Here is a 14,763-nt window from a genome sequence, read left to right as displayed (position 1 = left end):
CGCACACATGCCCATGCTCACACAGGCACATGCGCACATGTGCTCACATGCACACACACTCGTGCGCACACACTCCCGGCACACCTGCCCTGCCTCTCTACAGCCTCTCTGTGTGAAGGGTCACAAACTCGATCTCAGAGGCTCGACGTCCCTCCTCCCTCCGCGTGAAGAGGGGACGCAAGGTGACGGAGCCTCCGAGACAGAGCTGGAGTCTGGGAGGGAGACAGGAGCCGAGGCCCACACAGCCCCCTGGTGCTCGTGGAGAAGGGCCGACTCGGGGCGCCCGCGAGTGTCCACATGTGGCCCTGTCCCGCTCCCCTGGCCACTGGGGCGACACTAAGCCTTTGAGCTGATGTCAGGGGTGGGGTTGGATGCTCGGCACAGAGTCCTGGTGGCCCCGTGGGGGAAGCCATATGTGATGTGCCTCCAGACCAGAAGGAGGAAAAGCAAGTGACGGGGCTCCCGTGGGACTCACCCCTTGTTTCCGTCTCCACCCCGGCAACAGTTCTGGCAGCACAGCGAGTGGCTGGACGTGGTGATCGATGACCGACTGCCCACCTTCAGGGACCGCCTGGTCTTCCTGCACTCGGCCGACCACAACGAGTTCTGGAGCGCCCTGCTGGAGAAAGCCTACGCCAAGTGAGTGTCCCACTGCGGCCGGCCCCTGCTGGGGCCCAGCTCCATCCTGGAGCCTTTTCATGCAGGCTCTGTGGGGCCGAGGCGGGGCTCAGGGTTCACAGATGGGCACGGCAGGGCCCGCTAGCATGGGAATGAGCCACCAGAACAGTTTCCTGTCAGGGCCTAGTGGTGACCATGGCCCTGCTATCCCTGCATCAGGAAACTGGCTTTTGGAAGAGCTGGGAGGGTAAGCAGAGGGAAACACGAGGTGTGTTGAGAACGCCTGGTTCTCCTGACTTCCCGCCAAACACGGTCACAGTTCAAACATCAGGCTGTGCCACCTGGATAGTAACATCAATTTTTTTTTTCCTTTCAGAATGCTCCTTTTTTTCACTTAAAAAAAAATCGTGGTGAAATGTACCATCTTAACCATTTTTAAGTGGACAGCTCAGTGGTATTAAGTGCATTCACACTGTGTGCTACCATCCCCTCCATCACCTCCAGGACTCTTCATCTGGAGAAACTGAACTCTGTCCCCATTAACCACTAAGCCCCCATTCAGCGCCTGGCTCCCACCTTCTACTTTCTGTCCCCATGGGTTTGGCGAGTCTAGGAACCTCATGTGGGTAGAACCAAGACGGACATTTTTGTCCTCAGGTCCCTGGGCATCTTGATTGGCTTGTCAGCGAAAGGCCACAGTGGCTGGAGTCCTGTGCTCTGGTAGATGCAGAGATGACCCGAGAGTCCCTCTCAGGCTCAACCTAGATCTTTAAGCCGTGGGAATCTTGTCCTCAGAGGCAGGGACCAGGGACCTCCACGTGGGGCGTCCAAGTAACAAAATAAAATGAAGGCCAACTGGGATTCAGCCGACCCCAAAATCAGTAGGATGGGACTCAAGCCATCCAAGAAGACCCAAGAGTGCACCCCTTGCCCAGCCAGCTCTGTGGACAGGCTGGAGGTGGGCAAAGGGCCACTCCTTCCAGGCACAGCAGGGAAAACCAGCCCCATCTCTGCCCTGTGGGGAGTCACCCTCCCCCAACAGGGGACCTCGGCAGGACCCTCTCTAGGGCTACCCCTGTGCTGGGTGGGGGGCAGCTTCATTCTCAGTGAGTACAGCACAAGGAAACACTCCCCTGCAACTGTGGGAAAGTGTTGGGCCAGGAAATCCAGCCAGTGGGATTCAATGGGATGTGAAGGGTTAAGCCTTTCCCTCGGAGAGAAGAGTAAAGAATAGGTTTTCTAAAAAGAAAATCTTTGTTTATTTCTTAGTCATTAAGAGAGGCCAAAAATAGTTGAGAAAACACCCCACCAAAATGGATGTGCAGGTGACAAATGAGCACATGCAGAGACTCCACGCCATTTGTCATTAGGACATTGCAAATTAAAGAATAATGAAACATTACTACACACCTGTAGTACCAACTGTTCGCAAGGACATGGAGTAACAGGGACCTTCATTCATTGCTGATGGGAATGGAAAATGGTGCGGCCGTAATGGAAGACAGCTTGACTGCTTCTTTCAAAACTAAACATGGTCTTACCGAGCGATCTAGCAATTGCTCTCCTTGGTGAATGAGTTTGGTAAAAACTCATGTCCACACAAAAACCTGCACACAAATGCTTATAGCAGCTTTATTCATGATTGCCCCAAACTGGAAGCAGTCAAGATGAATGGATAAACAAAACCGTGCTACATCCAGACGATGGCCTACTATTCAGTAATAAAGAGAAATGAACTGCCAAGCCATGAAAAGACATGGATGAATCTTAAAGCATATTGCTAAATGAGAAGAGCCAATGGGAAAGCTATACACTGTGTGTTTCCAACTGTGATACATTCTGGAAAAGGCGAAACCACGGAGGCAGTAAAAGATCAGTGGTTGCAGGGTTGAGGTGAGGGGGCGGGGGTGCAGGTGGAGCACAGGGGATTTTTTAGGGCCATGGATCTACTCCGTATGACACTGTAATGGAGAATACATGACACCATGCATTTCCCAAACCCACAGAACTTTACAGCACAAAGAGTGAGTCTTCATACATGCAACTTTAAGAAGTCATCTTGGAGGATGGGGGATCCAGGATGAAACGCAGACTCTGACAAAATAATCCAACTGTATTACAAACCTACGGGACCAACTCACTGAAGGGCAGGAGAGAAGGTGCTGACCTAGGTAACTCTGGAAATGAACTCAGCCTGTAAGAGCAAAAGCAGGAGAACTTGTCCGTAAGCACTGTGCTCTCGTAGGTGGAGTTGTTCCCCGTATGGGTACAGGACAACAATTCTGACACCACCATACAGATACGCTGAATTGAGCAATGAACTCAATGGTTGGCGGCTGGTGGGAACCACGTGTCTCACTGTTGGAGAGAAGGGTAACAGAGAAGCAAAGGGAGGAGACTAGAACAAGGCTTGTGGTCATGAGTTAGAGGTGGAGACATAAGCCTGAACTTATGTTTAGTTTAACAGAAACGGTTACATACAGATATGTGTATACATACATGGGTTAGTATACACACGTGTATGTCCTTGCTTTGTCAGCTGGTAGGACCTAGAGGCCATGACAAACTAAAGCCACAAGCACTCCTACCTCTCGATCTTGGGCTCTAACACCATCCTCCAATAAAGGGACCAGAGCTCCTTGGAGATAAGGCTGATTCTAGGGCAGGAAGTCTACAAGAGGGGCCCACAGTATCTTGCACCAGAAAGTGAAGCATGCTGTAAACACACACACACACACACACACACACACACACACACACACACTCTCATGTGCACACGTGCACACGATGGGGTCATACACATGCACTGATGGGGTCATTTCAAAGGGACACAGAAGCCAACAGAAGGACCTGAAAGTAGCCAAAGCTGGAACAAGTTGAGCAACAAAATAAGTAAAGTAGTACTGGACTATAAACCAAAGTATAAGATAAATCCACGAGTCCATGCTGATATAAATAAGTGATGAATAAATGAATGGGAGAGAAGAGACAAACCTCCCATGCAGAAGAATTTCATGTAATTTATGTAGACTCTCTGGCCTTAGGGAGGGCAGCCTAGCCCTCCACTCCTTAAGTGCGGGCTGCACATAGTGACACGCTTCCAAAGAGGACAGTGTGGAGGGGAGATGGAGAGGAACTTGACAGAGGAGAAACCTGACAGACACGACCTCGTCCAGGTGATCAAGGTCAACATCACAGCGATAAGCCATGACGTCAGTATGTACCCTGATATGATGTCATGAGAAGGGCACTTTACCTCTGTGGTCTTCCTCCCCAAAACCCAGGACCCCTGTCTAATCATGAGAATAAACAGCAGACAGTCCTCCTCAGAACTGTCCCAGTTATCACAACAAGGCGAGTCTGAGAAGCCAAGAGTTGCTGAGGAGACCTGAGGACTCAATGCCAGGTGGAACCCTAGATGGGATCATGGGACAGAAAACATAATTAGGTAAAAACTAAGGAAACCTGCATGACGTACAGACTTTAAAGAATGATGATGAATTGGTTCAGTCACTGTGACAAATGTTCCTACTGACGTAAGGTGCTCAGTAGCGGGACACTGGTGAAGGCATGTGGGAACTCTGTGTACCAGTTAAGAGTTTTTCTATAAATCTAAGACTTCCAAACGGAAAAGTTTACTTTACAAATGAAACAGAGTTTGTGTATATATATGTATATATGTCAACAAACTCATACTAATAAACACATGACTATAAGAAAAATGGTTGGGAGTACATGAGGCCAGAAAGAGAAAGGACCTCAACTCTCTCTCAGTCTACGTACAACTATCACCTTCGTGGTCAGGCGCTGTGCACCTGAGAAGAGAGAGAGACTCACTGAACCCTCACGGCAGCCCTAGAGGCAGAGTACAACCAGGGCGTTTTGCAAATTAGGAAGCTAAAGCACTAAATGAGCGTGGGGACAGAGCCAGGAGTGCAGTTTCCAGGCTCGGCCTCACGTGGAAAGGTGCTGGCTCGGGTAGTAAATGGCCATCAGCTGTGATTGGATGGCCATCAGCTGTGGCTGGTTGGCCGTCAGCTGTAACCAGTGAGCCATTGGCCACTAATATAACTGCCGTGGCTACGCTAGCAGCAAATAGGGGCTAGCTAGATGGTGGCTGAGCTAGCAGGAGTGGAGTGTGGATTGCGGATTGCAGAGAAGTGGACGGCAGGTTGTGGATCGTGTGGCTCCTGCTTCCTGTATCTCCATCCCAGCCGCCAGTGAGAATATAGTGGTATGACTCCCCGACCTATGGCTCCGTGGGTGTTCCTTTTTGGCCTCACCATGTCCTTCATTCTTATGTGGGGAGCGGGACCAGAGACCCCGCACGACACCCTGCATGACAATGAGTTGTCCTAAAATCACTGCGGACTGGCCTTTGAACCTGCAGCCAGTTGGGGACCAGGGTCCACACCACAGGGTCCGCTGCCTTTCACGGAGGGTTTCTGTTTCCTCAGAGCTCCAAGCAAACCCTGATGGCACTTTCGGTCCTCCTTCCACACCAGCCAGGGGAGCCCTGGGAGATGATGCTCACGTGGTTGGAAAAGTTAGAAAACTGACCGAGAGCGCCACCTGGTGGTCTTCCTCCTTCCCTGCAGCGGTCTCCCACTTTCTTGCAGGCTGAACGGGAGCTATGAGGCGCTGAAGGGAGGTAGCGCCATGGAGGCCATGGAGGACTTCACCGGGGGCGTAGCAGAGACCTTCGTGACTAAGGAGGCCCCAGAGAACTTCCACGAGATTCTAGAGAAGGCCTTGAAGAGGGGCTGTCTGGTGGGCTGCTCCATCGATGTAAGTCGCTCGCGTTCCAGGGACTGTGCTGGGGCCAGGGGTCTGAGCCAGTGCCCTGGCCACACGCAAGGAGAGGCATGACTTTCGGTGGTGGGGGGGTCGGGGGCGTGGGTCAATGTTTATTTTAATTAAAGCAAGAGTTTCTATTTAATGTTTTTCAAATTGAAAGGTAAGACACACTTGCTATATCAGGTGTATGAACTGTCCTGAGATACCTAAAGGCCCGTGTCTGCCTCCCTCCCTCAGCACCGGGCCTGTGACGCCTGGCGTGTGCGCCTCACACTCTCCACACTCGTACAACAGGCACGCGCACAGGTACACGAGCACGGGGCAGGTTGGTTTGATTTCACTAAATGGAATCTTACCATAGACTTTTCTGAAAGTTGTTTATTTCGCTTCATATATCATGAAAAAATAATCAGTAGATAGAAATCTAACAGCATTTAAAGTTTTTTCTTTATGTGTACAAGCACACACACAGAATTCTACCTCTAATATTTTTGAAACATATTCAAATTTTCGATTTCCTGTTCGATTAACCTTGCGACTTCATATCTTTGTTTGTCAATTATCCCCCTCCTTTGAGTTTTCCAATTTGTGACATGCAGTTGTATGTGACACTGTTACATACTTCTTCCATGTGTGTGACTGTGCTTCTCTCTCATGCTGCTGCATGATGGGACCGTCAAGTTATTCTGCTTGGGGGCAAAAAAGTGAAGTCATCACTGGAGTCCGAGCTGCGAATGAGTGTCTCCTCACCGGAAGAGACTGGGAATTGCTGAATGTCACTGTAACCTTCTTAGGGTGTCCTGTGTACCCATTTTATATGCCCCAGGCACAGGGCCCTCACCTGGAGGAGCAGGAGGGACCAGGCCAGGCGCAGAGCTCAGTATGGCCAGGTAACAAAGGCTTGACTCACACAATGGGTCCAACGCTGCTCTTTTCATGTTTCAGATCAGAAACGCTGCAGAATCCGAAGCCCGGACGCCTTTCGGTCTTATTAAGGGTCATGCCTACACTGTGACAGGAATTGACCAGGTGGGTGACATGACCCCCTGCTGACAGGGCACAAGGACAGACTCAGCAGCAGTAGTCCCTTATGCTGTTTTAGTGCATCACCGTTCAAACCTCACTTTCAGACATTTCAGACAATGTCTCATCTAAAGAGGCAGGCTGGAATTCAAAACAGCCAAACAGGAAAGAGAGAAGCATGTGACTGCAGCACAGTACCAAACTTGTTTAGTGGGTGTGAGTACCGGGTCTTCCCTAAATCCAGGCCTGTAATGGTCAGGGTTCTCCAGAGAGAGAAGCAATAGGTCGAGAGAGAGAGAGAGAGTGACAGAGGGAGGGAGGACAGGAGGGAGGTTTATTATGAGGAATTGGTTCACGTGACGACGGAGGCTGATCATGTGACGACGGAGGCTGATCATGTGACGACGGAGGCTGAGAAGTCCTATGGTCGCATCTGTAAGCTGGAGACTCGGACAGCGGGTGGTGTAGTTCTAGTCCAAGTGTAAAAGCCAGAGAACCAGTGATACAAGTCCTAATCCTAGAGCAGAAGGAACCCAAAGTCCCGGCTCACAGTCTTGCAGGGAGGGAATTGTTCCTTCTGTGGCCTCTTCATTCTATTTAGACCTTCATCTCATTAGATGGAGCCCACCGACACTGGGGAGGGCCATCTGCTTTACTCCGGGCACGAATTCAAATGATAATCTCCTCCGGAAACACCCTGGCAGACACACCCAGAATAATGTATAACCAAACATCTGGACCCCTATAACCCAGTGAAGTGGACACATAAAATCAGCCATCACAAGGCCTCTTGTCTGCAGCTGTGGTCCAGGGTGGAACTGACCCCGGGGACCCACCTAGCCCCACGCGGCAGCACTCTGACTGCCGGGGAGGGAGGACTTGGCGTGGGTGGGGGCTTCCTGAGGGGTGCGTAAGAAAGAGAAGGGAAGAGGATGATGAACGAGGAAGACAAGAAGCCCAGGGCTACACTCGCTCACATTCAAGTCCAATGAACTCCAACAGCCTGGCTTGACCCTCTCGTCTGTGTTTCTCTGAGGTGGGTCTGAAACATGGTTTGTAGAGGACACAAGCACCTCTGGTGTCCTCCTGTTGCTGCTCACACGTTGGGTAACACACTCCGTGGGAGTGAAGAGTGCGGAAGGAAGCACCTGCCCCCCTTGCTCACCGGGCCGTGAGCAGAGCAGTCGGGGGAAGGGCACGTGGCTCTCTAGAGTGGTAGGTACTTGCATTGGCTACTTTCCACCTTCCTCACACGCCCTGCCGGTCACTCACCTGAGTAGGCATGTGATTTTTCATTTTAGATCTAAATATTATTCCAAGTAACAACAGAAACATTCCACCTCCTATGAATCTGGTCAGTGGCTTTGCTTTCTCTCCTCCGGCAACGACTTTCCTTTCCTCGCACTTTTCAGTCAGGGAACATCTTACATGGTGAGGGGCAAGCCACATCTTGAAGTCCGGAGAGGTTATACCAACTTAAATTATTTTGACACATCAAAAATACAATTTGTGTCAAGTGCATGAGGATAAAATATTCTGAGAGATAAGATTTCTGGTTCACTGATGGATAGAAGTCTTTTACTTCCACTCTTTTCCTCCAAGCTCTTTCTAAAATGGACTGAGGGGAGAACGTTGGATTTAGAATACTTAGAAGAGTTTTTTGCTTATTGTTGTTTAAATTCCCAGCGTGTGCTTATTTTCATATCATTCATCTGTGAGTAAGATGGTAAAGATGAAGAAAACGCAGTACAGCCACATCCCCCCTAACGACGGGGAGACATCTGAAAAGTGTGTCATTAGGCGAGTTGTCACTGTGTGAACATCACGGAGGCACTTACACACCGAGATGTACAGCCTCCTACACACCTCGGTTGCGTGGTCTGTCACCATCGTACATGCGGCCCGGCATTGACAGAAATGGGCACGTGACTCGGCAGTCCCACGAGCTCGCTGAGAACCCTCCCATGCGCTGTGCTGGGTGCACACAGATGGGTAACACGTGGCCGCGCCTCGGAGAATCCACTCTAGAGAGAGCTCAGTCATGTGAAGATTCATGTGGACTGATTTCTCATGCATCACAATTCTACTTTGTTTCCCAGATTCAGCATACCTGTTCTGGGGTGATTCATAACCCATCACTGGCAACGCTAGCCATTCTGTTCAACAGGAATTAGGAAGTTCCGAGGGCTAGGAAAGAGCTGATGAGTTTCGGCATGTCTGTAGCGTGTTGTAGTCAGGAGGCTTTCAGTAAAGCCCGCTCATGGCTGGAGCTCATGGATGCATTTATCATTGCACATTTCCCCATTGCTTTTCCTTTCCAGGTAAGCTTCCGAGGCCAGAAAATCAGACTCATCAGAGTCCGGAACCCTTGGGGCCAGGTCGAGTGGAACGGGTCCTGGAGCGACAGGTCAGTCCCCACCCATCTCTCTGGCCCACCCTCCTTCTTACTGTTCATGGGGTGAGAGGTGCCAGGCTGGCTTGTGCAGACGTGGGGAGGAGGAGCAGTTTGTCTCGATTGTCCGCTGGCTCTTATTCAGGGTCCTGTCCTGCTCTGGGCACCTCACTTCAGCCCCCGGCCCGCCTTGCAGTCAAACTTGATTATCAAGGGAGAGTCTTACAGCTGCTCTTCAACTTCCGTAAAATTATGTTTATGTCAGTGAGTGTATGTATTAGCGCATCCCCACAGCATGGCGAAAGGCTTGGTCTCCAGTCCTGAATAGCTCTGGTGAGCAGTGTGTGTGTGTGTGTGTGTCTGCATGTGTGTGTCTATGTGTGCTGTGTGTACTGTGAGTGTCTGTGTGTGTGGTGTGTGTCTGCGCGTGAGTGTGTGTGTGCGGTATGTGCTTGCATGTGTGTGTATGTGTGTGTGTGTCTCTACATGTATGTGTATGTAAGCTCGTGCACACTTTGGGTGAGGGAGGGGTGGCAATGAATACTTTTGGTGTGAGAATCCCTGAAACATTGCCAGGTAGGTCACTAGAGGGTTCTCTGTAATGACCACTGACCATTGGCCAGAGTCCCAGTGGCCCAGTAGAGAGAAAGAGGAAGTGGACTAGAAAATTCACCCATTGCAGAGCAGTTAACCAGGGTTATTTATTTGGCCCCCAAATGTCAAGGAAGGTCTGCCTTTGTGGTGTGTGTTCCCTCCTCGTCCCTTGGGAAGTGGCCCAGGTGCCTGAGATGGGGTGTGTTTTGGTGTGCTCCGGCGGGGCCCACCCACCCTGAGCTGTCCGTCCCCGACTCCCTCCCCCTCTGCTGGGTCCTCTGCTGTGCCCCCTCCCTCCCACCCGCAGCTTGTGGGGCTCTGGGAGCCCTGCAGAAAGTCTAGAGCTGGACTAACACTGATCCGGTGATTGTCCTCAGCTCAAGGCACCAACTCACCAGTGGGTGTATGGGTGGCTTTATCAAGCAGGCTGCAGCCGGCGGGCACAGCGCACACCCCAGAACAGCTGTGGCCCCACCGCTGCTCTTGCCCCCGCCCCCCGCCCTCTCGCTCGCTCGTTAGCTCCCACCTTCTCAGAACTGGCGGCAGATGATTCAGACCAGACCAACATCAAAGGAGGAAGAGCTCCACCTCCCTCTCCTGGCGGAGATGGAAAGAGCAGAAATTTTTCCCCCTTTTTCCGCCTTCCCCCCCCACTCCGGTTCAAGCCGTTGTTTCTCAGTCTAGCTGTGTAGGACACAGCTCCCTGGCCCATGCTGGTGTTATGAGCCTTGCGCTCCCCCGGCTGAGGCAGTGGGTCACCAGTTGTTGGTCGGCCGCTCACAGCAGCTCACAGCAGCTTTCGCCGGCTGCCAGCCACTCACGCTGACCACTGGCCGCTCACGGCAGCACACGGTAGCCCACAGCAGCACACAGCAGCTCACGATGGTTGCTAGCCACTCACACTGGCCACCAGCCACCGGCCACTCCTGGCAGCACACAGCAGACCACAGCGGCACTCAGCAGCCCTGTGGCAGCTCACGCTCCAGCTGCTCACGGCAGCCCAGCTCCAGGCAGAGCTGTTGTTCACAACCTTAGCTGTAGAGGGCGCAACTCACTGGCCCATGTGGGAATTGAACCACCGACCTCGGCGTTAGGAGCACCGCACTCCCTCCACCTGAGCCACCGGGCCAGCCCAAGAACAGAAATATTGACACCAGAATTAATGAGACGCTTCACATCATGAGTAGACTTGTACTGCACACCCCGCTTTCTGGGAGGGGCTGCCCCATGCAGGGCCACTGTGGTTTCTGCTGCTACTCCTGACCCTCAGCCTAACCCTGACTTTGCTTCCTCCAAGTTCTTCCGAGTGGCGTTCCATTGGCCCAGCTGAGCAGCAGCGCCTGTGTCACATGGCTCTGGATGACGGGGAGTTCTGGTACCGTGTTTGTCTGTCTTCTCTTCTGTATTAAGCACAGGTGTGAGTGTGCCCTGCGGCTCTGGGAGCAAGGAGCATCACCTTTCTTTTTCCTTCCTCTCTCCCTCCTTTCCTTCCTTCCTCCCTTCCTCCCTCCTGTCCTTTCTTTTGTCAATCAACATTTCTGTCTGAAACTCCTTCCGTACACCAGGTTGGCAGAGAAATTAATCTTTTATGTTTTGGGGACTTGCCCCATCTCCAGGGTAGTTTGAGTCTCAGGGGAGTCAGACGTGGGGCAGCGCTCTGGTCTCCAGCCCAGCATCCCTCCTCTGAGCTCTCTGTTGTCCAGGTTTGCGTGGCAAATTTGAGGACAGGCAGCCTGCTGCTCGCAGGGCGCGTCTTAGTGACAGGGACCCTGAAGGCAGTCACCTTGCGAGCGTCTAAAGCTACAGACCTCAGTGGGAAGGGGACAAGCCTAATCTGGCTTTCCACAGGGCTGGGTCTCTTTATTCAACTGAAAATTTTAATGGGTCTTCATCTCTAGAAGCTTTTGTCAGTCTTCTTTGTTCCTGTGGGATGCAGACACACCTGGCTCTTCCAGCCCTGAAAGACCACAGCTCTCGGATGTCTGCCCTTTGTGTGCTTGAACCAGTCAGTCCTGGCCTGCGCTCCACTCTCCTTACACCATATTAAACACAACAAGCAAAACCCAGCTGACACACGACTTCAGCTTTTCCCATTCTTTTCCCCTAGAGCACAGCCTCAGTAAGCATTTATTTGTTCTGTTTTCCATATTTTTGCAGACAACAGTTTTTGCAAACGCTTTGCTATTCATAGCATGGATATCTATTTTCCAACTCCAGTATTTCCTTGCAGCGTCCTGCCCAGCTGCTACGCTGATGTCACAAGTTTTAGAATTCTGTTATGGTGGGTCAGTACTTCAAGGACCAATGGCTTAGGGTAACAACACCTGCTGTGACTAATACTTAACTGTATAAAGACTCACATGCGATAACATTTGTTTCTCACTCCTTGTAACAGTCCACGAGGACATCCCTATTCTGTGGGTGGCTCTGTACATGAGTGACTCGGGGACCCAAGCTCCTTCATTATGTGGCTCCAATACCCCCGGGGTCACACGGTCATCTGCAGGATGCCAACAGAAGAGGGAAGAAAAGGAAAGATTGGAGAAGACATTCCCACTTCCTAAAAGCCTTAGCCCAGAAGTAACATATCTACTGCTTACAGCCCACAGTTGATGGAAGGGGTGGTGTAGTCCCCAGGGGGCGAGCTTTGGTGACCTGCTACCCATCTCTGCTTCAGGAACCAGGAAGTTGAAAGTAGGAGAAATGTGTGGAAGTAGGGTGGACCCGTTCATTTGTAGCCCTGTGTTCTGCCCTCTTTCCTCAGTAGCCGGTGGAAAACATACAGGGTGTTTGACACATTGACAAGCTGTGGAATTGGAAATTAAAGACAAACGTATCTTGAATTTTGAGTACAGATGCCCTGGGTTAATAATGAGTTGTGTGAAAAGAACAAAACTTGCAAGAAAAAAACAGGTCCAGGATTAGTATCCTCACATGAATTGCCAAGTGGGAGCAGGCGGTCAGAAGCAGTTTGAGAGGCTGTATGGAGAGAGGTCCAGCTAGGGAAGCGGGGAGAAATGAGGCAGAGGACGTGCGGAAATCAGGGGGAGGCCCAGCAACGAACAGTGCCCCTGGGTCCCCACCCCCCAACACTGAGGACTTCCCTGAGCTTCCTGTTGAAGATAGCACCCACCCTCCCCCCTGCTCCTTCACCAGACTTTATTTTCTTTGTAGCACTTACATATAATCAACCTACATGTTTACCTTTGATTTCTTTTTACCTTCTTAATCCTGTTCTTTTTCTTTACCTTTTGTATATTTTCTGTCTCCCCACACCTGAGGACTCCCATTCTACGAGGACAGGGGCAGGCACTCGATCACCATTTGTTAGATGAGTGAATGAGTGAACGAATGAACGAACGAACGAACGGGTCATGTCATCACCACCACCACCTACACTTACTGTGTCCTTCCACTTCGTTGCAGGATGGCATTTAGTGACTTTAAGGCCCATTTTGACAAAGTAGAGGTCTGCAACCTCACCCCTGATGCCCTGGAGGAGGACACTGTCCACAGATGGGAGGTGACAGTCCACCAAGGAAGCTGGGTGCGGGGCTCCACGGCTGGGGGCTGCCGCAATTTCCTCGGTTGGTAGTCTGCTTGTCACTCTCTCTATCATTTCCAAGTGTCCAGTCCCGCCCGGGGATGTCAGTGGATCAGGGCCAGGACCCTAGGGAAAGCCTGAACCGTGGATTAGACACTAGGATTTCAGGGATAATGGGGAAAGCGCTGAGGAGGCTGAGCAGGAAGCAGGGTATAAGTTGCTCAGGGAAACGCCCTTGTTTTACCACTTAGGTTATTTTCTGTTACAAGTAGCAGAAAACACAGCCCACACTAGCTCGGCAATAGAAAGGGTTTATTGTCCTACGTAACTGAAAAATTCAGAGAAGTAGGGTGGACCGGTTCATTTGTAGTCCTGTGTTCTGCCCTCTTTCCTCAGTAGCCGGTGTCCTCAGTCCGGCTTTCTAGACTCCCAGGAGGGCTGCCCTCAGCGCCTCGGTGTTCCTCACTCACACGCACAGCGAAAGCACCTGACTGCCTCAGACAAAAGTCCTCAGCTTCCCTCTAATTGGGAATTCCTTGAACCAGCCACTGTACCTGGTGAATACCACGGGCTGACTGGCTTTATCCCAATTCCTGGCGAGAGGGAACTCCGTATATTAATCGGGGTTCACCCTTGGAGCTGGGTGGCAGGTTGATTCTGCTCAAACGGCACCACCATTACCCGGATACCAGGCACAGCCACAGGTGCCCCACTGTCCTCTTTGAGATGCCAAATGGAAAACATCAGACGGAACAAACTGTAGGTGACCAGACCCAGAAGAATGTGTTTTAAAAGCTGCATGGCAAATGGTTCCAAAGAAAGTGGAAACGAACGGGACAACATTGCATTCTCACAGGAGATTCTAGATCATGAGACAAGAGGGTGATCGGAACAGGGAAGACATTTTCTCAGGTTTGGGAGGATGTGCTGGGTGCATGGGGGGTGTCTGTGTGTGTGTGTGTGTCCTTCATGGTCTTTTAGAAGAAGGGGAAATGATCTGCCTCTTTCAAATGGCAGACACCTTTTGGACCAACCCACAAATAAAGCTGTCCCTGACTGAGACGGATGAGGGGCAGCAGAACTGCACTTTCCTTGTGGCCCTGATGCAGAAAGATCGAAGGAAACTCAAGAGGTTCGGCGCCAACGTGCTGACCATCGGCTACGCCATTTACCAGGTGCGTGCGGGTCGGCTGCTCCTCAGACCCTCCCTCTGAGTCCTACGTTCTTGGTTCCTCTCCAGCCCCGTGCCTGAGACTCAATGGCCAGTTACCAAACCGTGTCTAAATAGCTCAAAGCAGCAGCCGTCCCTGAGAACCCACCCCCTTCCTTTCCCATCGCAGTGCCCGGAGCGAGAGGAACACCTGGAGAAAGACTTCTTCCGGTACCACGCCTCCCAGGCCAGGAGCAGAACGTTCATCAACCTGCGAGAGGTATCCGACCGCTTCAGGCTGCCGCCGGGCGAATACATCCTGATCCCCAGCACTTTTGAGCCCCATCAGGAAGCCGACTTCTGCCTGAGGATCTTTTCAGAGAAGAAAGCCATCACCCGGTGAGTAGCAAGTTCAAGAGCCCTCTTCATTCAGAGGCTCATTCACAGAGGAGTCACTGGGGGAGTGTTGGAGCCAGGACCCCACTGCCCCAGTTTCCTGAGAAGCCAGGCAGGAGGGTTTCCTAACCCGCTTGCACGGCAGATGCATCTCCATTTGAGTTCCGCCCCTCCCCTCCCTCAAACAAACCATTAAATCCTGCTCACAAGATCCTCTTGGGTGGGGCTCTTCATCTCCCAGACCCTATT

The 14,763-nt window shown here is 51.6% G+C and overlaps 1 protein-coding gene across 1 annotated transcript in view; it reads left to right on the top strand.

Moving 5' to 3' along the window:
• Positions 1 to 14,763, top strand: part of CAPN9 (calpain 9) — a 36,786-nt gene that overhangs the window by 9,970 nt on the left and 12,053 nt on the right. The window contains exons 4-11 of the mRNA XM_033099891.1: positions 506 to 639; positions 5,238 to 5,406; positions 6,361 to 6,444; positions 8,760 to 8,845; positions 10,722 to 10,799; positions 12,851 to 13,011; positions 13,986 to 14,143; positions 14,309 to 14,517. Coding sequence (XP_032955782.1) covers positions 506 to 639; positions 5,238 to 5,406; positions 6,361 to 6,444; positions 8,760 to 8,845; positions 10,722 to 10,799; positions 12,851 to 13,011; positions 13,986 to 14,143; positions 14,309 to 14,517 — 1,079 coding nt within the window. The remainder of the gene's footprint in view (positions 1 to 505; positions 640 to 5,237; positions 5,407 to 6,360; positions 6,445 to 8,759; positions 8,846 to 10,721; positions 10,800 to 12,850; positions 13,012 to 13,985; positions 14,144 to 14,308; positions 14,518 to 14,763) is intronic.

This window comes from Rhinolophus ferrumequinum, chromosome 27 (genome assembly GCF_004115265.2).
Source record: "Rhinolophus ferrumequinum isolate MPI-CBG mRhiFer1 chromosome 27, mRhiFer1_v1.p, whole genome shotgun sequence".
Classification (NCBI taxonomy): domain Eukaryota; kingdom Metazoa; phylum Chordata; class Mammalia; order Chiroptera; family Rhinolophidae; genus Rhinolophus; species Rhinolophus ferrumequinum.
Note: the sequence above shows the minus strand (reverse complement) of the source record. Positions and strands in the feature narration are given on the sequence as shown.